Source organism: Chanodichthys erythropterus, chromosome 10 (assembly GCF_024489055.1).
Source record: "Chanodichthys erythropterus isolate Z2021 chromosome 10, ASM2448905v1, whole genome shotgun sequence".
NCBI lineage: Eukaryota > Metazoa > Chordata > Actinopteri > Cypriniformes > Xenocyprididae > Chanodichthys > Chanodichthys erythropterus.
Window position 1 is genome coordinate 37076938 of NC_090230.1, and position 26775 is coordinate 37103712.

The 26775-nt window shown below is 40.5% G+C and overlaps 1 protein-coding gene and 1 pseudogene across 1 annotated transcript; both read left to right on the forward strand.

Annotated features, from left to right (window-relative positions):
• Positions 1-1039: 1039 nt before the first annotated feature.
• Positions 1040-2095, forward strand: LOC137029507 (trace amine-associated receptor 13c-like; annotated as a pseudogene).
• Positions 2096-7510: 5415 nt separating this feature from the next.
• On the forward strand, positions 7511-8554 carry LOC137029508 (trace amine-associated receptor 13c-like). Its single transcript, XM_067399110.1, has one exon. It carries the CDS (start codon positions 7550-7552, stop codon positions 8552-8554), a length of 1005 nt encoding a protein of 334 aa, XP_067255211.1. The 5' UTR covers positions 7511-7549.
• Positions 8555-26775: the final 18221 nt, after the last annotated feature.

Below are 26775 nucleotides of genomic sequence, written 5' to 3' on the forward strand. Positions count from 1 at the left end.
GGGGTGTCCCAAAACTTTTGCCAATATAGTGTACCACATTTCCACATAGGTACATCCCCTTTGGTAGGATGTGGCCTCCGTAACATCCATATCCCCCTGGGAAAGAACTTTCTTCAGTTAAACATAGAGAAAACTAAAGTTATTTCATTTGGAAACAAAGATGAAGTTTTTAAGGTTAATGCATACCTTGACCCTATAGGTCTAACAACAACAAACAATCTTGGTGTGATTTTGAAGTCAGACCTTAGTTTCAGTAGTCATGTAAAAGCAATAACAAAATCAGCATCTAAAAAATGATCATCTAAAACAGGGGGAGATCTACCTACCTGCAAAATTTAGCTCCAACCCTGATAAAACACACTTGAATCAGTTAATTAAGATCTTCAGGAGCACTTGATAATTACAGACAGGTGTGTTGAGCAAGGCTGGACCTAAACTTTGCAGGTAGGTAGATCTCCAGGAACAGGATTGGGCACTCCTGATCTAAAAAAATATTGCAAGAATTAGATGCTTTGTTTCCAGTCAAGAATTAAAGAAACTTGTTCATGCTTTCATCACCAGCAGGGTGGATTATTGTAATGGACTCCTCACTGGTCTTCCCAAAAATACTATAAGACAGCTGCAACTCATACAGTATGCTGCTGCCAGGATTCTGAGCAGAACCAGAAAATATGAACATATCACACCATATCTCTTCCAGAAGAGATCAGCTCCAACAGTAGCCACATTCAAATCCAGACTCAAAACACATCAGTTTAGCTGTGCATTTACTGAATGAGCACTGTGCTATGTCCAAACTGACTGCACTGTATTTTACTTATGTATCCTCTTTTTTATTCTAAAGTTTTAATATTCTCTACTGTTATTGCTATTTCTATTTTTATGAACCGATTCTTAACTGTTTTAATGCATTTTATATCAATCTTTTAATTATTGTGTATTTGTTTCATTTTTTATGTGAATCATATAAAACAAATGATTATGCAGCTTCAGAGTGGGCAGTAGATGGGTGGGCCAGTCTGAGTAAGATACTGTATAAATGAAAGGACAGTAAGGAAAATAGAACAAACTCCTAACAGGAGGAGACTCACTCATGGCCTATGAGACAGAGGATCATGAGACTCAATACTGCTTTCCTAACATCAACTCATCATGTATCAAGGGAAAACGCTCCATATATGAATACAATATCATGTATGTGTTCGTATCATTGCTGTCAGCATGGACTGTGTTTCTGAACCTGCTGGTGATCATCTCCATCTCTCACTTCAAGAAGCTTCACACTCCAACCAACCTGATCATTCTCTCTCTGGCTTTGGCTGACCTTCTTGTTGGACTTGTCATGCCCATAGAAGGCACTAAGCTGATTGAGATGTGTTGGTACTTTGGTCACACTTTCTGTGGACTCTATTCAATTTTTATTGCAGTGCTTCTTTCAGCATCTCTCAGTAATTTAGTTTTAATTGCTGTTGATCGTTATATGGCTGTGTGTCACCCTTTACTGTACCCACAGAAAATAACAATGACTAAAACTGCAATAAGCATCTGTCTGAGCTGGTTTTGCTCCTCAGCTTATAACATTGCCTTTGCAGTTAATAATGGATATTTTGACACTTCACTCAGAACAGACGTGTGTTATGGAGAGTGTTTTATTATGATGAGTTTTGCCTGGAGAGTCATTGATCTGTTCATGTTTTTTATTTTTCCTTGTACCCTGATCATAACTTTATATCTGAGGATTTTTTATGTTGTACATAAGCAAGTGAAAGTTATAAACTCTCTGATGAATGGAAAATGTGTAATGGAAGGTTCAGTGAGGAGGAAATCTGAGAGTAAAGCTGCTCTGACTTTAGGAATCATTGTAACAGTTTATCTGCTGTGCTGGATTCCATACTATATCTGTTCTATATCAGCTATCTCTACCACAATCATAAATGTTTTGACTTGGGTTGTGTACACAAACTCAGGTCTGAATCCTCTGGTCTACGCTTTATTTTATCCCTGGTTTAAAAAGACAGTTAAACACATCTTAACTCTGAAAATGTTTCAGCAAGCATCCTCTCTGGTCAATATTTTTTCACAAAATCAATTGTAATTAAATAGGTAAAACCATGAGAGGAATTTAAAAAAACTGCAATATTGTTATTAAGTCATGAATGTAGATAATCAGTTTATCTTTGTAATTTACACTTCATGTATCCTTATAGTATGTATACTTGATGTATAATTCTCACACTGATGCAATGCAAGTTGTCAGAATTTAACAATTAAGCAAAGTTTTTTTTACACAGTAAAAAAAGTAACAATGTTCACTTGTTTCATTGACTTAAGTAAATTGAGCAAGAATCACAAACCTTTAATATACTGAAATAAATGATAAGATACTGAATATACTGAAATAAATGATTGATGAAAGTCAAGCGTAAAGTACATAACATCTGTCATTATCATAAATCAAAAACACAATGACACATAGAGGACAGTCATAGAGAACTATATGTATATGTGTCAAGCATATTATGGTGGTTCATCACAAAGTGAATTGTTTAATTTTAATTGTTAAATTAAAATGGCTTATAACAGAGCAGGGGCACTCAATTTCAGAGGTCAATAGGGCTGCATTTAAACCACATAAAATGCAAAGGGCCACAAATTACAACTTCCATTGTCTGACTTTTATTATTTGTAGTTTTACTGAGTATTTACAAATGCAGTTTATTACTTAGATAAGTCTTTCTTGTCCTTTAATGCAGTGGTTCTCAACTCCAGTCCTCGGGACCCACTGCTCTGCACATTTTGTATGTCTCTCTTATCTGACACACTCAATTCAGTTCATGTAGACTCTCTTAATGAGCTGATGATCTAAATCAGGTGTGTTAAATAAGGGATACATACAAAATGTGCAGAGCAGTAGGTCCCGAGGACTGGAGTTGAGAAACACTGTTTTAATGGTTGCTTTATTTAAAGTGTCTACATGAAAATAATAATAAAAAAAAATAAAATAAAAAAAAAAATCTGCATTTAAATAAAAGGATTAATAGTTTGTCTTTCTGTATTCTTAATGCAAAAAAAAAAAAAAATCTTACTAAGAGTATGAAAAAAATGCCAAAATGAATAAAGAAAATATTCTTGAGCAAATATAATTAACAAGAAGTGATGAAAAGTAAATTAGTAATAAAAATTCTGAGTCTGCACTCTTTTCACAAGTAATTTCAGGTCTTACTGTTGCTCACTGGCTGATCTGAGACAGTCTGTAAGTTAGATGAGAACATCACAACTTTTTATAGTTTTTATTCTATGCCTTTTTAATACTTTTTATAGTGCCAGTTTATACTCAGGGTCACTTTACAAAGGTTTTATTATTATTACTACCTCTACCCTTAATTTAGTCGAAATCTGCTCAAAACAGAGTTTTTTTGTTCAGTCACAGGCTCATAAATCCTCTCATAACCAACAGTGTAAACACAATGTAAATAAGTGATCCATTGTGGAGTGCTGTCAGCTTCCTTGATTATAATGGCAGTTTTAGCAAGAGTGCAAGACATTATTTTTAATGACACAAAAATAAAAACTTCGGGCCACCTGTTGAGTTCCCCTGGCCTCAGACGGGTTAAAACATCTGAAACAGGTAGTGAACAGAGATGCACGTAAGTGAAATAGGAGAATAGGATATATTTAAGTGGAGACTGGTGATAATACTGTCCTTTATCTTGCAGGTGCGAGGATCTTGAGAGGATGGGTGATCAGCGATGGTGAGGACACACGTAAGAGGTAAGTTGACGCACACAGAGACACAGGAGCACAGAGACTGAGGAAACACGCTGGAGAGGAACTGGTAGTACGCGTTGGAGTAGTGGAGTAAAACATATCCGTTTTTAACACGTTTTGACTGTCGTGCAGTCTGACATTAATGACAGCTGAGATCCCACAGTGTGACATGAGGATCATGTTCGTACAGTCTGACAAGTAACCATCGCAAAGGACTATTATAAATCGCACAGTGTGAACCCGGCTTAATGCACAGATCAAACTTACACATTAGTTTTCAAATGTTGAATTTCATTTAAAACATATTTATGAGGATACTTTCCAAGACCGGCACGTAGACACATAAGTGTGTGTGTTTGACCATTTAATAAGCCACAGAACTCGATTCGGGATTGCATGCTGTCTTAAAGGTGCCGTAGAACGTCATTTCAAAAGATTTAATATAAGTCTAAGGTGTCCCCTGAATGTGTCTGTGAAGATTCAGCTCAAAATACCCCATAGATTTTTTTTCATACATTTTTTTAACTGCCTATTTTGGGGCATCATTAACTATGCACCGATTCATGCTGCGGCCCCTTTAAATCGCGTGCTCCCTTCCCCCGAGCTCTCGAATATAAGTGCAGTTATACAGAGCATTTACAAAGCTCACACAGCTAATATAACCCTCAAATGGATCTTTACAAGATGTTCGTCATGCATGCTGCATGCATGGATCGATTCCTGTGAGTATAGTATTTATTTGGGTGTTTACATTTGATTCTAAATGAGTTTGATAGTATGCTCCGTGGCTAAAGCTAACATTACACACTGTTGAAGAGATTTATAAAGAACGAAGATGTGTTTATGCATTATACAGACTGCAAGTGTTTAAAAATGAAAATAGCGACGGCTCTCTTGTCTCCACGAATACAGTAATAAACGATGGTAACTTTAACCACATTTAACAGTACATTAGCAACATGTTAACAAAACATTTAGAAAGACAATTTACAAATATCACTAAAAATATCATGTAATCATGGATCATGTCAGTTATTATTGCTCCATCTGCCATTTTTCGCTGTTTTCCTTGCTTGATTACCTAGTCTGATTCAGCTGTGCACAGATCCAGACGTCCTGCCCTTGTCTAATGCCTTTCATAATTTTGGGAACATGGGCTGGCATATGCAAATATTGGGGGCGTACACCCCGACTGTTACGTAACAGTCAGTGTTATGTTGAGATTCGCCTGTTCTTTGGAGGTCTTTTAAACAAATGAGATTTATATAAGAAGGAGGAAACAATGGAGTTTGAAACTCAATGTATGTCATTTCCATGTACTGAACTCTTGTTATTCAATTATGCTGAGGTAAATTCAATTTTTGATTCTAGGGCACCTTTAAAGGTTGCTTTATATGTGTACACAGAAAGCCATCTGTCAACATGTGAGCAACAAATTCAGTTATGCAGTCTTACACTAATAGTACTGAGTAATATTAATGAACATGTAGCATTAGGGTTTGGTTTAGAATTAGTTGCATGTAATTGTGCAAAATTTACTGTTATTACTACAGGAAGTACATGTAACATACAGTATATATATCAAGGACACTATAATAAAATGTTCTCTTGCATGGTTTTGTTACGGGTGCTGGTTGCAATAGACGAGTCGTATACGGACATCCACAATTAATGGGTATTTAATGAAAGCAGGAGCATAAAACAACCAAACACTACAATATAACATTTAAGAACAGACAAGGAGTGAAGGGAGTGAGTCTATATATATAGGGAGTGCAAACGAGGAAGTCCAGGTGATGGGTGATGATGAGGAGCTGACGAGGGAAGTGAGTGCAGGTGTAGAAACAGGAGGATCATGGGAAATGGAGTCTTGGAGACGAGGGAACTGTAACAGTACCTCCCCAGGGTGGGCGCCCTGGAGACCTCATGCCGGTGCAGGGAGAGGCATGGGTAGGAGTGGAGGTCTCCAGGGCGGGTCCATGAGCCATGGCGGGTCAGGTGCAGCGGGCAGCCACGGCGGGAGCCCACCCCCATGTGTATTCCCCACATGTCCCCCACCCACGGGTACTTGCCCCCCCCCCCAAAAAAATACTTGGAGAGGTTTAGGATAGCAACAAGGAGTCCCAGAGACATCATGGAAATGTGGGTGGAGGAGCATGGAGCGGGCTTGGCGGCGTGGAGCAGCTGATTCGGCGGCGGAGACTGGAGCGGAGGGCTCGGCGGCGGAGACTGGAGCGGAGGGCTCGGCGGCGGAGACTGGCGCGGAGGGCTCGGCGGCGGAGACTGGCGCGGAGGGCTCGGCGGCGGAGACTGGCGCTGCTTGCTCGGCGGCGGAGACTGGCGCTGCTTGCTCGGCGGCGGAGACTGGAGATGTAGGCTCAGAGAAAAAGTCTATAAGCCAGACCGCATCATCTGGCGGCTTGCATAGAGTTGGAGCTGAGGGCTCGGCGGCGGCGGCTGGAGCTGATTTCTTCCTCCTCCTCCGCTTTCTGGACCCAACGGAGGATTGTGGGTCCAGCGTTGACCAGGAAATCCGTTAACTGGAGGGATATGTGGAGGAAGAAGCAGTCTGACCGACTGGCCTGGCCACCTCTATTTCTGGAGGGACTGGACTGGATTGACACATATCCCGAACCTCATCGACGAAGAAATTAGATCCGTTTAAATACAAAATTAGATTAATGGTTTCGCTCAAGGAAAAATAATTTTCAGGTTCATCAAAACGGATAGTTTCCTCGTCCAGTCCATCCAGAAACAGGGCGTTCAAAAGTGCATCTGACCAGTTAGTCAGGAAAGCCAGCTCTATAAACTCCTCCACATACCTCTCCAGTGAACGGCCAACCTGGAAGAGTCCTACGAGCCGTTCCGCCGCAGAGAGAGGTGGTGAAGGAGTGGGAGCCTCGATATGATGAGCAGTAGTGGAAACCGGTACCAGGTAGATACCCATCTTATGATGTGGAGGTCCAACGGTTGGGTCTGTTCTTTTGTTACGGGTGCTGGTTGCAATAGAAGAGTCGTATACGGACATCCACGATTAATGGGTATTTAATGAAAGCAGGAGCATAACACACAACCAAACACTACAATATCACATTTAAGAACAGACAAGGAGTGAAGGGAGTGAGTCCATATATATAGGGAGTGCAAACGAGGAAGTCCAGGTGATGGTGATGGGTGATGAAGAGGAGCTGACGAGGGAAGTGTGTGCAGGTGTAGAAACAGGAGGATCATGGGAAATGGAGTCTTGGAGACGAGGGAACTGTAACAGGTTTATTGTGCTTTTAATAACTTATCATGCCTGTTCCGTTAAAATGATTTAATGTTAGTTAATGATAAGTTAGATAATGAAGATGATAATGAGGGGGGAAATTTTATACTGTATCTCTGGATCAGAAGTCACTGTGCTGTGGAATATTAGCATACAACAGCGACTTAAAGGGAACAAATCTGGTCTCAAAGTATATGGCGATTGAAAAAACATATATTAACTATAAAAATATATTGAGCACTGACAGAAACACAATTCATGTGAAAAGAAATAGCAAAAAGATGTTTGTGTTGTAAATTATATATACTGGACATATACATTTAAATGACAGCTTTGGCACAGTTTTACCCTGTCATTGTGTGGCTAAAGATAATAATATATAAAATGATTAAATAATTACAACATTATGAAGCATCAGAGTGGGCGGTAGATGGGGTGTTCACTCTGATCCAGACACTGTATAAATGAAAAAAACAATAAAGAGAGCAGAACAAACTCAGAGGAGACTCACTCATGGCCTATGAGACAGAGAATCATGAGACTCAATACTGCTTTCCTGCCATCAACTCATCATGTATCAAGGGAAAACGCTCCAGACATGAATACAATTTCATGTATGTGTTTTTTTTATTGCTGTCAGCATGGACTGTGTTTCTGAACCTGCTGGTGATCATCTCCATCTCTCACTTCAAGAAGCTTCACACTCCAACCAACCTGATCATTCTCTCTCTAGCAGTGTCTGACCTGCTTATTGGACTTATTGTGATGCCCATTGATGCCACTAGGCTGATTGAGACGTGTTGGTACTTTGGAAACACTGTATGTGGGTTGTTTGCTATGATCGTCAATCTGATTCTTTCAACATCTCTCAGTAATTTAGTTTTAATAGCTGTTGATCGTTATGTGGCTGTGTGTCACCCTTTACTGTACCCACAGAAAATAACAATGACTAAAACTTTAATAAGCATTTGTCTCTGCTGGATTTGCTCCACGGGTTATATCACTGCTTTTGTAATTAATAACGGCTATTTTAACACCACACACAGATCAAATGTGTGTTATGGCGATTGCTCCATTATAATTAGTTTTGCCTGGAGTGTCATTGATCTGATTTTGTCCTTTCTGTCTCCATGTATCCTGATCATAACTTTATATTTAAAGATTTTCCATGTTGTACATAAGCAAGTGAAAGTTATAAACTCTCTAAAGGGTGGTAAATGTGTAATGGAGAGTTCAGTGAGGAGGAAATCTGAGAGCAAAGCTGCTCTGACATTAGGAATCATTGTAACAGTTTATCTGCTGTGCTGGATTCCGTACTATATCTGCTCTATGTCAGTAACCTCTACCACAACCATAAATGTTTTGGCATGGGTTTTGTACACAAACTCAAGTCTGAATCCTCTGGTCTATGCTTTATTTTATCCCTGGTTTAAAAAGACCGTTAAACACATCTTAACTCTGAAAATATTTCAGCCAGCATCCTCTCTGGTCAGTATTTTTACAGAACATCAATTGTAATTAAACTGGTAGGCAAACCTTTCATACACAGTAAAATTAAAATTAAAAGTAAAATTCCGGCTCAAATTGATAGAGTAAAATTAAAGACATGTTTACAATAACACTGAGTGCGTGCATCTCCATGTTATGGTAAGAGGCGTGACTTTTCCGGGCACGGTGCGCTCAGAGCTGTGGAATCACAACACAGGAACCGCTGGCACAATCAGAACTCGTTACATATTTCTGCAGGAGGGACTTCATAGAACAAGGAAGTCATCAGCCCGTTTTTATGACAGTGGAAACAGCGGGTACAGATAAGTAAATTATGTGAAAAATACTGTGTTTTTTTACACGCGAAACATGAACACATGTTATATTGCACACTATAAACACAATCACAGCTTCGAAAAAACACGAAAAACGGGACCTTTAAGTGACAAAATGTTCAATTGTTTTGTGTTGGCTTATTGTGTAGACTCAGCAAGAGTCACAAATCATCAGTCTACTGGAATAAATGATAAAGTATGATGTACTTTATTTTTCATCACTTTCATGTGTTATCATAAATCAAAAACAAAATGACAAAAAAAGGACAGTCATGCAGAACTGTTTAAGGGTCAGATGTATTACCATAGTGCATGGTTTAGATGTAAAATTGCCTGGGGAGCAATTGGGGGTTAGGTACCTTGCTCAATGGCAGCTCAGTCATTTCCTGCCATTGCTGGAATCGAACCAGCAAGGACTCGCTAACCATTAGCCCAGAACTGACTTTTTTTTTTTTTTTTTTTTTTTTTTTTTTGAATGATGAAGATGGCTTATAGCTTATAACACGAGGGTTAAAATATTTAAAAGAGAGTTACTTCAAATTTACCCAAAATGAAAACTAGAGCATTAAAAGAAAAAAGTTTGGTCCTAAAGCACATGACAATTTTTTTTTTAATCTCAAATAGTAGTAAAATATTGATCATTGACAGAAAAACACAATGTGCAAAGAAATGTTAAAAGTCAATAACAAGAAAAAAAAATACCCTTTATTATGTATCTAAATAAGTGAATAAAATGAATAAATAATAACATCATTAGGCATCACCATCTGAGTCAGGGGTAGGCAAGTTCGGTCCTAGAGCCGCTGTCCTGCTTAGTTTAGCTCCAACCTTAATCAGACCTGAACAAGCTAATCAAGCTCTGCAGGATTACTAAGGCTATAGGCAGCTGAAGGTTTTTTTTTCAGGGTTGGAGCTAAACTCTGCAGGACAGCGGCTCTCTAGGACCAAACTTGCCTACCCCTGATCTGAGTCAAAACGTTTTAGACCCTGTTTACATCTGTATGTAGTGTTGTCCATTTGTGATCAGAAAGCACATCTTAATACCAGGAGTGAACAGGGCCTATGAGTTTGTAAATACATGCATGCTACAATATACATATATACATAGCCTCTGTTTTGAAGCATTATAAGCTAATCGCCATTAACTAGTACTGCATAGGCAGTGATATGATATTTTCATAGAGGTGGCCATGGTCCAGCAACCAGTCTGGGGTGGTACAGAAATTTTTTTCAACATAAAAATGACTTTAAAATACTGGACTGTTTTAATTCCTACAACACAAATGATTACTATTTGTACATAATTGTTATTGAGAAAGTGGTTGATTAGTGGTTCTGCTTCTTCAGAAAACAACATGGCCTGGTTTCACAGACAGAGCTTAGATTAAGCCAGGATTAGGCCTTAGTTCAATTAGGATATTTAAGTAACTTAGAAAAAAACATTTCTGATGTGCATTTTGAAAGAAAATAATGACACTGACATATCTTAAGATATGCCTGTGCATGTTGCTTTCAGTTAAAACAGCTCAAACATACATTTTATTCTGGGACTAGGCTTAAGCCTTGTCTGTGAAACAGGGGGAATATTATTTTTTACTAACTATAGTACATATTTACACAGAGATTCACAAAACATGATGTTGCCCATACATTTTTGGTTCCCTTTCGTGGGAACTGTTGATGCTGCATGGTAACGCATTGGGAACCTTCTGCGTGATGTCGTCACTGAAGCACTCATGTATCTAGCCAATCACGTAGCGAGACGTCAGAGACGGGTGATGTCACGGACCAGGAAATTATAAAGCACACTCGGATGCAGAGCATGCCAGCTTCTGTGTCTTCAGCAAGCGCTCTATGTTATCTTGTGTGTCTTTTTTGGTGTTGTGTGTCCCACTTCATTGCAAAACATTATCTCTTTGACTGAGGACAAGAGCTCTGCTGTACACCACACATATATATATATATATTGTGAAAAAAGACACAAGTAAAATGGCGGAAGGCAGACAATTTAAGAAGTGTGTTCACCCATGTACATGGTACATTCCAGATGGGGACACCCATGAAATGTGTGTTGTCTGCCTGGGGGTTGAGCATGCACAGGCAGCTCTCGAGGGAGCTGTCCGTGTCCATTGCGAAAAGGTCACCCTCAGAGTTTTAAGATCACGCCAGGCACTCCGGTTGGCGTTCCCTGCGAGTCGGGTCCCGCTGTTGCCGAGGTGCAGCGGCGGCTTCATTCGTGGGGTTTGCAAATGGAGCTGGCAGATGGGGTTGAGACGGGCCCAGCCTTATCTCGGCCTTTACCTGCCAGCCCCAGTGCCTCTTCTCAGGCGACAGAAGCACGCGCAGTGGTTTCTTCCCCCCAGAGAGAAGCACCCGCGCTTCATCTCTCTTCCTCCGAGGAGGTTGATGTGATGAGCGTGGGGGAAGAGGTACCGCCATTCTCTTCCCCAGCACATGAGGAGGTCCTGGAGGTAGTGACCAGGGCTGTGGCCAAACTAAAAATCGACTGGCCAGCAGAGCTGCCAGCGTCGGGTTTGCCGTTCTTTCCTGACCTCCACACCGAGGTCTTGAGGTCATGGAAAAAGCCGGCATCATATAGCGTGTTCAGCCCCCAGACCTCAATGTATAGTGACATCGTGGGGCTGAAACAGCAAGGCTATGCGGTGATGCCTTGGGTGGAAGAGACGCTTGCGGGCTATCTCTCCCCTGAATCTGCATCGTCACTGAAAACCCAGACGTTGCCCACCAAGCCACTAAAACCACATCAAGCTTGGTGGGCAAGGCTTACGCGGCAGCAGGTCAGGCGGCGGCATGCTTACACACCATGTCGCTCCTGCAAGCATATCAAGCTGACCTGCTGGGGGAAGTGGAGAATAGCGGGGAGGCCACGTATGAGTGCATCCATGAAATCAGGATGGCAACTGTCCTGGCTCTCCATGCCACCAAAGATACGGCAAAAGAAATCGGCCACTCTATAGCTGCATTGGTGGCTCCGGAGAGGCACTTGTGGCTGAACCTCTCGGACCTAAGGGAGCGTGACAAAGCCTCCCTTATGGTCGTGCCGCTGTCTCCTGCGGGCCTCTTCGGTGACGCTGTTACAACAGTCGTCGAGAGGTTCCAGGTGGCTAAGAAACATTCTTCGGCGTTCCAGAGGTTCATCCCCTGCAAACCTAGAAACCCTCCCGTCGATGAGCTCCTTAGCACACCACAGAGCGCAACAAAAGATCAACATGGCCGCCTGTGCTCCCCCGCAGAAAGCTTGGGGATCAGGTTGGCCCGCTCAGCCGAAGCCTTCTAGGGGCAGAACGGACCTGCGTGCCATTATCCTGGCCCAGAAGGCTTCAGAGCGGTCCTGATATCTGTGGGTCAGGAACCGATGAGGGCGGCCCCCTCCGAAGGGAGCCAGCAAAAAATATATCTAACAGCCGCTCCCCTTTGGCGCCGTCAGGGGATCGTTATGCCAACTCTGCCACCCAGTGTGCGTCAGGGCACAGCGGTCTCCCCCGACCCTCCGAGGAGGGCCAGCCACTTAATTCGATTGTCCTCTGCTGGTGCGCCATTTCAGAGCATCGAATCGGGTGCTCAAAAAACACCAGAGGCCAGTCTCGAGAGACTGGTTCCCTTAGTAGATTTTCTGGTAGAATGGAAACTTCTCCTGAATATATCGAAATGGGTGCTGCTCACTATAAAGGAGGGTTACAAGATTCAGTTCGGGTCTTGCCCGCCCAGATTCAACGGGGTTCTTCCCACAGTGGTAACCCCCAAGCAGTCTCTGGTTATGGAACAAGAAGTTACGACACTTTTGCAAAAAGGAGCTATAGAAAGGGTCCCTCCTCCCAGCGATCAGTCAAGATTTTACAGCTGTTATTTCATTGTTCCAAAGAAGGATGGAGGTCTACGACCTATCATAGATTTATGTGTGCTAAATTGCTCAATACAAAAGCTCAAGTTCAAGATGCTGACACTCAAACAGATTATACCACAGATCAGATCCGAGGACTGGTTTGTGGCAATAGACCTGAAAGATGCGTACTTTCATGCGTCCATCCATCCTTCTCACAGGAAGTTCCTCAGGTTTGCTTTCGGGGGCGAAGCTTACCAGTACAGGGTTCTTCCGTTTGGCCTATCATTATCACCCCGCACATTCACGAAATGCGTGGATGCAGCTCTGGCTCTGTTGAGGATCCAGGACATTCGCATACTGAATTATATCGACGATTGGTTGATTCTAGCTCAGTCAGAGCAATTAGCAGTTCTGTCCCATATGAAGAGGCTTGGGCTGAGGCTCAATGCCAAAAAGAGTGTGCTAGTTCCAGCTCAATCCACCAACTATCTGGGTGTAGTGTGGGACTCCACCACGATACGGGCACATTTGTCTCCTGCTTGGGTGATTGCCATTCTTATGGCTATGAAAGGGGTGAAGTTAGGCCAGTCACTCACTGTAAAACAGTTCCAGAAACTGCTGGGTATGATGGCAGCTGCATCCAACGTAATACCTTTTGGCCTTCTGCACATGAAACCCCTACAGTGGTGGCTCAGGACCAGGGGTTCTCCCCGAGGGTAAAATCCCTTCCGCATGATCAAAGTCTCAAAAAGATGTCTTCGTTCTCTGACCATGTGGAAAGACCCCCGGTTCCTGTCCCAGGGACCCGTGTTGGGGGCCACTGTTCGTTGAGTAATGCTTACGACAGACGCCTCCCTCACGGGCCGGGGAGCGATCATGAGTGGTCGCTCAGCTCAGGGTCTTTGGGAAGACCATCAGCTCTCTTGGCACATAAATCGGCTAGAGACGATGGCAGTGTTCCTAGCTCTAAAACACTTTCTCCCAGACCTGAGAGGTTACCATGTGTTGGTTTGTACGGACAACACTGCAGTGGTTGCATATATAAATCATCAGGGGGGTCTGCGGTCTCGCAGACTATATTACTTGGCCCGTCAGATCCTCCTGTGGTCTCAAGGGAAGCTGCTCTCGCTGAGGGCAGCTTACATCCCGGGACATCAAAATGTGTGAGCAGATGCCCTGTCAAGGCAGGGGCCAAGGCCCGGGGAGTGGAGACTCCACCCAGAAGTGGTGGATCTCCTATGGAAAAATTTTGGTCGAGCGGAAGTCGACCTGTTTGCTTCGGGAGAGTCAACCCAGTGTCCGCTCTGGTACTCCCTAACACATCCAGCACCTCTGGGTCTGGATGCTATGGTACAGACATGGCCGAGGCTGCGCCTGTACGCATTTCCCCCGATCGCCCTGCTCCCGGGAGTTCTGGAAAAAGTATGCAGAGAAGGGGACAATCTAATACTGGTAGCCCCATTCTGGCCAACCAGGATATGGTTCTCATACCTAGTGTCATTACTCAACGGCTCCCCAATGGAGCTTCCTCTCAGACAGGACCGCCCAGAGCAACTGAAACTATGGGCTTGTAGATGCTGGTCTCCCAACCGAGGTTGTGGAGACCATTCTTAACTCCAGAGCTCCCGCCACAAGGAAGTTGCATGCTTACAAATGGAATTTGTTTTCTACCTGGTGTAGACATAAGAATACGGACCCTGTCCTTTCTTCCATTAGATGTGTGCTAAAATTCCTCCAGGAGAAATTCTCTGAAGGTCTATCTCACTCAACCTTAAAGGTTGCTCCTCTTGAGGGGAATATCTCAGTAGGTCGAGACCCCCTCGTTACACGCTTCCTCCGTGGCACACTGAGGTTGAGGCCTCCAGTGCGCACAAGGGTTCCGACCTGGGACTTGGCTGTGGTCTTACAGGGGTTAGCTGAGGCTCCCTTTGAACCACTAGAGGAGGTTCCTGAGAGGTTCCTCACTCTTCCGGTTCAACGCTGCTCAACGCTGCTGCCTGCCAGCTGTCTGATCTACGCTCGGAGCTTCGTGGAGATTATCCTAAATCCTTCTCTTTATTCCTATTCGCATAATATAACTTTCTTATTTTTCACTAGATTACTTAACCTATTGCATAGTATTACTAAACGGAACGATTTATTACTAGCAATCCACCAGCGTAATCACCTAGTGTTAGCCATAGCCTGCTAGCTACCGTCTACTTTCTTTTTTTCCTCTAAACCAACCTTCCTTGTCGATTGAATGGCGGATTTATCCGATGTATGTTATTCTGATCTGTCCTCGCCAGATCGGGAAGCTGTGGAGACGTTGCTGCCCGGCATTCATCGATCCACCGCGAGGTACAGCGTCCCGCACATCACCCTCGCCCCAGGCACCGGCAAGCGACCGAGACATCCAGCCAGCGAGTCCCGTGTGCGTTGCAGTTTTTCGGACGGCGTTCATCAAACACACGGTCAGTCATGTCCGACGATTATCATGTGTAGTAAATGCAACATGTACAGCTTAGCTCTTTCTGTCAGCAGTGAGACTTACACATGTGATAAATGCAGGGATATTGTCAGGCTGACAGAGAGAATCTCAGAATTAGAGACACGCATCCAAACTTTAATTGAGGATAGTGAGAATGAAAGGGCCTTAGATACTGCTTTGGATGCGACTAGCCTAGTAAACACTACACATTCGGTTCCGGTTGTAGAAGCCACGCAGCAGGCTAACTGGGTGACTGTGAGGCGGCATAATGGCAAGAACAAACACCACTCTTCTGTTCCGATTAGAACATCAAACAGGTTCTCCCCACTCAGTGACGCACCCACTGAGAATCCTGTTGAAAGTGCCCTAGTAATTGGCGATTCTATTACACGGAACGTGAAAATAGAGACACCAGCCACCATAGTCACATGTTTGCCGGGGGCCAGAGCACCTGACATCAAAGCAAATTTAAAAGTGCTGGCTAATGCTAAACGTAAATATTCTAAAATCATTATCCACGTCGGCACAAATGATGTTCGACTTCGCCAGTCGGAGATCACTAAAATTAACATTAAAGAGGTGTGTGAACTCGCAAATTCAATGTCAGCAAAAGTAATTTGTTCTGGCCCTCTTCCTGTTCGTCGGAGTGATGAGATAGTTAGCAGGTTATCATCACTCAATGGCTGGCTTTCTAAGTGGTGTGCGCAGAATAATATAGGTTTCATAGACAATTGGAAAAGCTTTTGGGGCAGACCTGATCTGTTGAAAAGAGATGGTATTCATCCCTCCCGGGATGGTTCTGCTCTTCTCTCTAGAAATTTGGCAAATAGTCTTAGAGCTGAAACATGACAAACCAGGGCCCAGATCAGGACGCAGACAAACTGGCTAAACCGACCGTCTGCTAGCCGCCTCACGTCACAGAACTCAGATAATTCACAGCACATAGAAATACTTTCACCTAGATATTATCACATAGAGACTGTGTCTGTACCTCGAACTAGTAAATACAAAAAACTTCCAAAACCTTTTAAGGGTAAAAATTTAATTGATGTTCAAAAAATGAAAATCACAGATAAATCAGATAAACAAATGATAAAGCTTGGGTTACTGAATATTAGATCTATTTCTTCAAAAGCACTTATTGTAAATGAAATTATCACAGACAATAAACTAGACTTGCTGTGTTTGACAGAAACCTGGCTAAAACCAGACGATTACATTACTTTAAATGAATCTAGTCCTCAAGGTTATGATTATCGACACAATCCTCGACAGAAAGGCAAAGGGGGAGGTGTTGCTGTAATTTATAGTAATATATTCAGAATCATTCAAAAGAATTTCAAATATAATTCCTTTGAAGTGATGGTGCTTTATGTAACATTATGTAAGTTGACATTTGTGCTGGCTACTGTATACAGGCCACCAGGGCACCATACTGACTTTATCAAAGAATTTGCTGAGTTTCTATCAGAGTTAGTACTGGCTGCGGATAAAGTCCTTGTTGTTGGTGATTTTAATATCCATGTAGATAATAATAAAGACTCATTTGGACTGGCATTTGCAGATATTTTAAACTCTATTGGAGTTAAACAACACGTGTCAGGACCCACTCATTGTCGTAATCATACCCTAGATCTAATACTGTCGCATGGAATAGATATTGATGCTGTTGAAATTCTACAGCAGAGCGATGATATATCAGATCATTATTTAGTCTCGTGTATAATACAATTAGCCAAGGCTACAAAACCACCACCCAGCCATAAATATTGTAGAACAATCACGTCTGCCACTAAAGATTGCTTTATAAATAATCTCCCCGAGCAGTTTCATCGCCTTAGTATACCTGACAACTTAGAAGAACTCGATGCTGCAACAGAAACTATTGGCTCTCTCTTTTCCAGCACATTAGATGCGGTCGCTCCTTTACGTCTAAAGAAGATTAAGGAAACTAATCCAACGCCGTGGTATGATGAGCACACTCGGGCTCTAAAACGAGCTGTTAGAAAAGCTGAACGTAGTTGGAAGAAAACAAAACTAGAAGTTTTTCGCCTTTCGTGGAAAGAAAAAATGATTGAGTACAGAACAGCCATAAGAAATGCTAGATCTACTTATTTTTCAAATCTCTTAATAGAAAACAAACATAATCCTAGGTATTTATTTGACACAGTGGCTAAATTAACTAGAAACAGAGATTCAACTGCTGACGTTTCCATAGAGCACAGCAGTAATGACTTTATGAACTTCTTTACTTGCAAGATTGATAATATTAGAGAGAAAATTATAAACATGCAACCGTCTACAGTTTCTCTTCAGACCGTGCACTGTAGTGTCCCTGAGGTAAAACTAGAATCATTCGCCGCTATAGGAGAGGAAGAATTATCTAAACTTATCAAATCATCAAAATCAACGACATGTATGTTAGACCCAATGCCGACTAAACTACTGAAAGAAATGCTTCCAGAGGTCGTAGGTCCACTTCTTGATATAATTAATTCATCTTTAACACTAGGACACGTGCCAAGAACCTTTAAGCAGGCTATTATCAAACCTCTTATTAAAAAACCTCAACTAGATCCGAGAGATTTAGTAAATTACAGGCCAATCTCGAATCTACCTTTTCTGTCAAAGATACTAGAAAAGGCAGTTTCAACACAACTGTGTTCCTTTTTAGAAAGAAATGGAATCTGTGAGGATTTCCAGTCAGGATTTAGACCATACCATAGTACTGAGACTGCTCTCGTTAGAGTTACAAACGATCTACTCCTATCATCCGATCGTGGCTGTATTTCTCTATTAGTGTTATTAGATCTCAGTGCTGCTTTTGACACTATCGATCATAACATTCTTTTAAAAAGACTTGAAAACTATATTGGCATTAGTGGAATTGCTTTGGCATGGTTCAAATCATACTTATCTGACCGTTATCAGTCTGTGGTAGTTAATGAAGAGATGTCGTATCGATCACAGGTTAAATATGGGGTACCACAAGGCTCAGTATTAGGACCGTTGCTTTTCACTCTGTACATGCTGCCCTTAGGAGAGATAATTAGGAAGCATGGTGTTAGTTTTCACTGCTACGCTGACGATACTCAGCTCTATATTTCCTCGCGCCCTGACGAAACCTACAAATTCACAAAACTAACAGAATGCATAGCTGACATTAAAAACTGGATGACAAGAAATTTCTTATTATTAAATTCAGAAAAAACTGATTTCCTAATCTTTGGACCAAAAACTTCTTCACGAAAAAACCTTGAATACTCTCTAACACTTGACGGGTGCTCCATTAAACCTTCGTCCTCAGTTAGGAACCTGGGTGTGCTCTTTGATACCAATCTTTCATTTGAAAGTCATGTTTCTAGTATCTGTAAAACCGCCTTCTTCCATCTAAAAAATATATCTAAATTACGACATATGCTCTCAATGACAAATGCGGAACAGTTGGTTCATGCATTCATGACCTCAAGACTAGATTATTGTAACGCTCTACTGGGTGGTTGTTCTGCTCGGCTTTTAAACAAACTACAGTTGGTTCAAAATGCGGCAGCTAGAGTTCTTACTAGAACCAGAAAGTATGACCATATTAGCCCAGTTCTGTCAACATTACATTGGCTCCCTATTAAACATCGTATAGATTTTAAAATCTTGCTACTTACTTATAAAGCTCTAAATGGTTTAGCTCCCCAGTACCTAAGTGAGCTCTTAATGCATTATAGTCCTTCACGTTTATTGCGATCTCAGAATTTAGGCCAGTTGATAATACCCAGAATATCAAAATCAACTGAAGGCGGCAGATCATTTTCCTATTTAGCACCTAAACTCTGGAACAATCTTCCTAGCATTGTTCGGGAAGCAGACACACTCTGTCAGTTTAAATCTAGACTAAAAACACATCTCTTTGCTCTTGCATACACATAACACATTATCAATACATTAACATTTTTCAAATCCGTTAAAGGATTGTTACGCTGCAATAATTAGGTCGGCCGGAACCGAGAACATTTCCTATAACACTAGATATACCTGTACATCAGAACAAGAATGGCATCTACGCTAATATCTGTCTCTCTGCTTATCCTGAGGTTTGCCGGGTGCTGGATCCAGGCCGTATCCAGGTCAGATGGAGAACCTGCGTCTGGACCTGACTACAACGTAGCCCAGGATCCCCGTATCCGCTTACATATATTTATATATAATCGATTTTTAATCTCTATAATAAAAATGTACAATTCAGATTTTGATCTCCATATACATTTACATATATATATCTTCCAAGGGGTTTTTTCCCTCCTAGGACTTTTTTCCCAGTGCTAGCACGCTGGGTTTTTCTCCTAGGGGGTTTTTTCCACCCCTGGAAGTCAGCCGACATTGGCTTAATGTAGCACCATCTTGTATATGTTACATATTACCACGCTTGTTTGTACAGTTTTAACCACTTCCCTTTTTTTTTTCTGTGCTTCTAATATGTAAAGCTGCTTTGAAACGATTACCAATTGTAAAAGCGCTATATAAATAAATTTGACTTGACTTGACTTGACAGATGTCAAAATGCATTGTGTGGAGTATCTTGCGTGAATACAGTCGGCTATGGCTTACGGCTAAGTGGGTAAAAACTGGATATGTGTCAGTATATGACGTCCATGCATTCAGCAGCCCCCAAATAAATACCTGTCTGTCATTAATGTTAATCAAACATCAAAAAATGTTAAATAAATGTATACATGTATGCTAAATAAACATGTATCTGAATTTTTTTTTTTAATTACTATTTGTAATTTGCTTCTTTGTTCTTTTTATATAGCCTAACAAAAATAACTATACATACCTGATATATACAATGTATAGTCTTGATTTGGGTGGTCAATCTGCATTTGTAAGTTTGAAAGGGTTTTAAATCTTGTAAATCAAGTAAAATGACTCAAAATCAAGTAATTTAAGCATGCCAGAGTCAACTTTAATCATATAAAATGTAACTTCCCAACAGTAAAATTGTGGCCAGTGAAAATGCTGAGTGGCTAGTAACTTTGGAAAACCACTAGCCACATTGGCTGGTGAGCAAAAAAGTTAATGTCAAGCCCTGTATATATATATATATATATATATATATATATATATATATATATATATATATATATATATGCAGTTTTTCGCATACATATGATACGCACTTTATGGCGTATTATACGTACGAAACCCCCACCACCATCCTACTCAAGAGCGTATCATATACACGCCATAAAGTGCGTATCATATGCACAGAAAAAAAAACACGTACCATAAGCACGTGTATATATTGGCGTATATATTCTACAAGATTATAAACTCATACTATTGATATGCATTCTCATGTGATCGTGTTGGATCTGCCGGCGATTTGATTTCGCTCGGCAACTCAGTCTGGAAACCCGGATCAATGTTACAAACCAATACAAACTAAACCTGCGTCTCAATCAGCTCCTTAGTTCCCTAGGTCGTGAATCAGTATATCATGAAAGTGAATGTGGCTGATTCCCTGATCAGTACCCTGACTACTGAATTAGGGAGCTGATTGAGACACACGGTAAACCTGTCTGGAGTTTTCGCATCGCTCTGCAAAGTACGTCACCCAGATCGTTGATCTGATTGGTCGAAGGACTATCCAATTGCGTGACTAATGCTCGTTGATCACGCCTCTTGTGCAGTAGGAAATACATAGCAAACTCCCCAGACCAATGTTCAATTTTAAATTGAGCTTGGTCTGGTGATAGCCAGACTAACCTAACCCCCTATTGCTTCATGGATGGAGCGGAGTGTGTGTTGGTGTGTGTGTTCAATACACACTGCTGAGTGTGTGTGTGCACTTGGATAGGTGAAATGCAGAGCACAAATTCTGAGTATGGGACACCATGCTTGGCTTGGCTTGGCTTGGCATTGTGTTTGTGGCCACTGATGCACCTGCAGTAGCCATGACGTCACATGACTGTATGTCAGTGACTGTGGCACAATCAAAGTGCTTTCATTCACTGCAAAGGGAGTTAGTAGGTAATTGACAGCAGCAATTCTGTAATACGGAAACACAGTATTGCAGAATAAAGGTCTATTCCATGAAACAAGTTGAAGAGTTTTGAGTGGGATACTTTTATGATACTATTGCAGCATTTTTAATACTTGAAGGTGGTCACCATTCGCTGTCATTATATGGACATGCGTGGGCAGGACCTCTCTTTTTTTTCAAATTCCTTTTTTTGTGTTCTGAAAAAGAAAGGTCATAAGGTGTTAGAAAACACCAAGGTGAGTAAACGCAATGGTTGAATTTTCATTTTTGAGTCAGTGGTTCAAGTATATATGGTCATATATTATCCATTATTTATGGACTTCATTAGATCTTCGTATGTTTTTAAACAGTGATACACCTCATTATCGATTGTATAGAAAAACAGCATAACTTTGATCAGAGCAGAACAAACCTGTCACTTTTTTTCTATGCCACTTTAGTTAATATGGATTTGAACAACAATATTATCGCTGATATACTTTTAGACTGAAAAAACAATTGAGCAAACTCTACTCAACCTTAATCGGGTAGCAGTTTAAACCTACTCTTTGAGACAGGCCTCAGGCCTTAACAGTGTTCTAGGTATTTTTTGTTTATGCTTTACTCGCTAATACACCATTTTTGGCTTCATTCTGATACCTACTGAATTGGTGTGGACATATAGTATCACTGAAAAGCAAAAGGTTTCAGTGTCACGTCTTTCACGTTTGCCTCTAATGCACAGCTATTTGATTGTCATGGTTGAAACAATTTTTCACTATGCATTATCATCAATGTGGGCGGTAGATGGGTTGGTCAGTCTTATTCAGACACTGCATAAATGAAAGGACCATAATGAGAGCAGAACAAACTCCTAACAGCAGGAGACTCACTCATGGCCTATGAAACAGAGGATCATGAGACTCAATACTGCTTTCCTGCCATCAACTCATCATGTATCAAGGGAAAACGCCCCAGATATGAATACAATATCATGTATGTGTGTTTATTTTTGTTGTCACTATGGACCGTGTTTCTGAACCTGCTAGTGATCATCTCCATTTCTCACTTCAAGAAGCTTCACACTCCAACCAACCTGATTATTCTCTCTTTAGCTGTTTCCGACCTGCTTATTGGACTTATTGTCATGCCTGTGGATGCCATAAATTTGATTGAGACGTGTTGGTACTTTGGACACACTTTTTGTGGTGTTTTTTTAGTTATCTTAGGACTGCTTCTTTCTGTGTCTCTTGGTAATTTAGTTTTAATAGCTGTTGATCGTTATGTGGCTGTGTGTCACCCTTTACTGTACCCACAGAAAATAACAATGACTAAAACTTTTATGGGCATTTGTTTCTGCTGGATTTTCTGCTTCAGTGGCAATTTTGCCTTTGTAATTAATACCAGATATCTTGACACAGCCCAGACTGACGAGTGCTATGGAGGGTGCTATTTAAAAGTTTCTTTTTCATTGAGGATCATGGATCTGTTCATAACTTTCCTTATTCCTTGCGCTGTGATCATATCTTTATATTTGAGGATTTTCTATGTTGTACACCAGCAAGTGAAAGTTATAAACTCACTGAAGGCTGGAAAACATGAAATGGAAGGTTCAGTGAGGAGGAAATCTGAGAGTAAAGCTGCTCTGACATTAGGAATCCTTGTGACAGTTTATCTGCTGTGCTTTATTCCATTCTATATATTGTATATAACAGCTGTTATTACTGCTAAAGAAATCTCTTATGACACTATGACATTTCTAGCATGGACTTTGTATGCTAACTCAGGAATGAATCCTCTTATCTATGCTTTATTTTACCGCTGGTTTAAAATATCAGTTAAACACATCTTAACTCTTAAAATTTTAGAGCCAGCATCCTCTCTGATGGACGTTTTAGCAGAAAATTAATTACTTTTAAAGAGGGGTGGGATGGGGAATGTATTTTTGAAATGCTAAAGCACAAACTAATGTACAGTTCTTTTGTCTTATTTGCCATTAGCACATTAACATGATTTTTTTTTAAAGATGTTTACATTTAAATGATCATGAACAAGCTATTTTTATGCTGTTATGTCATAAATAACCAGTACTTACCATAACTAGGCCTGTGTTCTTGTCATGGCCTTATTTTTTATATGGCTGAGATAAGTTTTAACATGCAGACATGTTGATTGTCAGTTGTGTATATATACTTCATGTTTTTTCAGTGTGTTTGGTGTCAGTATGTATATGACCGGTTCAGTGGAGGATCATCTCCAAAGCAATAATACATACAGAAAATAAATCATAACAATTGTAATTGGTCCTCTGAGTTTTCACATCATTGATATTTTCTGACATTGGTAAGAGTAAACAAACTGAACAAAGACAAGTCACTGTATATGAAAGATCAACCCATGTGACCACAGAGAGAAAGGCCCACACACAGTATCAATTGCAAAGCCCATTGTATTTACATCAAACGGGGGGAAGAGTCACTCAGGTCATAATCTGGCATGATTACTGTTGCGCAATTAAAGGAATATCTCTCCCAAAAATAAAATTTCTATCATTATTATTTCACCCTCATATTCTTCTAAAGAAGAACTCAAAAGGACAAATCCTGAAGACTGTTTTCCATGCAGTCACTATAAATGCAGAATGAAGCAGCAGAGCAAAAGTGGTCCATTGTGTATACATGAAGGCTTTGTGTTTCTCTGTACTGTTGAGACCTGCACCAAAAGGTTTTTGGTGAATAAAAGTTCTATTTCTTTTACTTCTAAAAAACTTCAAAACAAAATATTACGTAACCAACCCCTGAATAATGAGCAGCAGCTATTGCATCACTGCAGTGTGTGTGTGTGTGTGTGTGTGTGTGTGTGTGTGTGTGTGTGTGTGTGTGTGTGTGTGTGTGTGTTTATAGTATTTCACACCTTTAATGAACGGTTCAGTGGAGGATCATCTCCAAAGCAATAATACATACAGAAAATAAATCATGACAATTGTAATTGGTCCTCTGAGTTTTCACATCATTGATATTTTCTGACATCGGTAAGAGTAAACAAACTGAACAAAGACAAGTCACTGTATATGACAGATCAACCCATGTGACCAAAGAGAGAAAGGCCCACACACAGTATCAATTGCAAAGCCCATTGTATTTACATCAAACGGGGGGAAGAGTCACTCAGGTCATAATCTGGCATGATTACTGTTGTGCAATTAAAGGAATAACTCTCCCAAAAATAAAATTTCTATCATTATTATTTCATCCTCATATTCTTCTAAAGTAGAACTCAAAAGGACAAATCCTGAAGACTGTTTTCCATGCAGTCACTATAAATGCAGAATGAAGCAGCAGAGCAAAAGTGGTCCATTGTGTATACATGAAGGCTTTGTGTTTCTCTGTACTGTTGAGACCTGCACCAAAAGGTTTTTTTTTTTTTTTTTTTTTTGTATAATACTTATTACGTAACCGACCCCTGAATAATGAGCAGCAGCTATTGCATCAGTGCATTTCACACCTCTAATGAATAGATCGTTTGTGCATTCAGCACAGGTGTTAACAGCACCCTCAGGTGCACATTTACTCAACAGCAAACTATAATGACTATAATTGGTCTTCAGAGTTTACTGTAACTGATTTCTCAGATGATTTATTTCTGTTATCAGGAGAAAAGGAGACACTTGTCATTGCTTGTTTGACAAATCAAAAGCTTCAAAGAAAAAGTGACCAATCCTGAGTGGCAACTTCACTACACGCATTCTACCAGCACTGTTTCCTACTGTTTCCTTCCTTTTTCTGCTGTGTAACAACAAAAAGGGATATGCGCCACCCAATGGTCGAACTTGACACAATGTGCCTTAGAGGACATCAGCAGAAAATAATAATAATAATAATAATAATAATAATAAAATAATATAACTGCAACAAAATGGAAGAGCAGATGCAACAATTATAATACACCATAAGCCACAAGCACACACAAAGCCTAGGCTGGGACATCGCATCCCTTCTTTGAAAAAAATCCAAAATCATAACACACACACACACACACACAGAAAATAATAACAATAATAATAATAATAATAATAAAAGAACCACTCTATTTTAGAAATCTGATGGTGTAATAAAATCGGTTCTTGGGCACATATTGTTACTGTCACTTTGCAGTAACTTTTCAAGAGATCCAACTTCTCTTTATTTCATTTAACTTTTGATAGTCTGTACAAAACCTATATGTACCATCAGATTTTTTTTTTTTTACTAACAAGCACAGTGAGACCCTCACTAGAAAATGAATTCTGAGCTATGCCATTGTCAAGCATTTTCGTTTCTCAAAAGGTTTGAGAAACGAAAACCATCTGGGTGTAAACTGACCATCTAACTGAATCTGAATCAATTTTAAAATGAATTTAAAATTAATTTACCTGAATTTTAAAAATAATTGACCTCTTTTTAAAATAATTTTTAAATAATACAATTTTCTTTTTACAAATAAGAGAGAAAATATAAATTTCTTGATTTTAATTGATTCCAATTTTGATGAACGGATGTTTTTTATTGAACCAATATTCTTAAACCCCAAGTAACACACTCAGATTATTCATGACTTTTGTAGGGGGTGGGCTGGGGGATTTATTTTAGATGTATTTTTTCATAAAGCACAAACTAATGTACATTCAGTATACATGAGTATAAACTGTAATCTTTTAGTGGTGGTTTGACCTTCAGTGCACATGAATCCTGACAGGCCTGTAATGCTCATGGAGGGCTGAAATGTTTGTAGTTTGACAACACTGACTGTGGCTTGTTTATAACGACCATCTGAATATGTCAGCATTTATTTTGATCAACTGAGGAGCTATACTGCCGTGTGTGTGTGTGTGTGTGTGTGTGTGTGTGTGTGTGTGTGTGTGTGTGTGTGTGTGTGTGTGTGTGTGTGTGTGTGTGTGTGTGTGTGTGTGTGTGTGTGTGTGTGTGTGTGTGTTTACAGCATTTCACATACGTAATGAATGAATGAATGAATCTCCAAAGCAATAATACATGCAGAAAATAAATCACAACAATTATAATTGGGCTTCTGAGTTTTCACATCATTTATTTGTTACGTCTAAAGACGTATTCAATGTGTTTATAATGGGTGTGTGTGTTGGATTTGGTTGTTTGCTTTTTCTCTCTCTCCTTTTCTCTTTCTCTCTCGTTATGAGACAGGTGTTCCAATCAGATTCAATCCGGTCGTGAGTGATTGGATGTTGACAAGAAGGAGTGAGAATATAAGACGTGGTGGAATGGTGGAGAAGAGAGAGAGACTTCCTTTCACGGGGCAAACACTTCCTCCCGTGGCCCAGACTCATTTGTTGTTGTATTTCTTATATATTGTATATGAGTGAGTGAACTCAGTATTACAACTCAGGTGTGCTCTTTAACAGAGAGAGAATTGACGTTGTTTAATATTCTTTGATTTTGTTTGTTTTATGTTGCCTATGTTTGCTAACCTCTTACGTTCTTTTTGCTTTAAGCGAATGTAGGGGGAGGGTGCCATTTTTGTTTGAACTTCTATCTTTTCCTCTTGGTTATGGCCAGGTAGGGAGAGAGGGAAGTT

What these genes read in the sequence shown, in the direction of transcription:
- LOC137029508 (XM_067399110.1), top strand. Translation starts at nt 7,550, where the DNA reads ATGGCCTATGAGACAGAGAATCATGAGACTCAATACTGCTTTCCTGCC.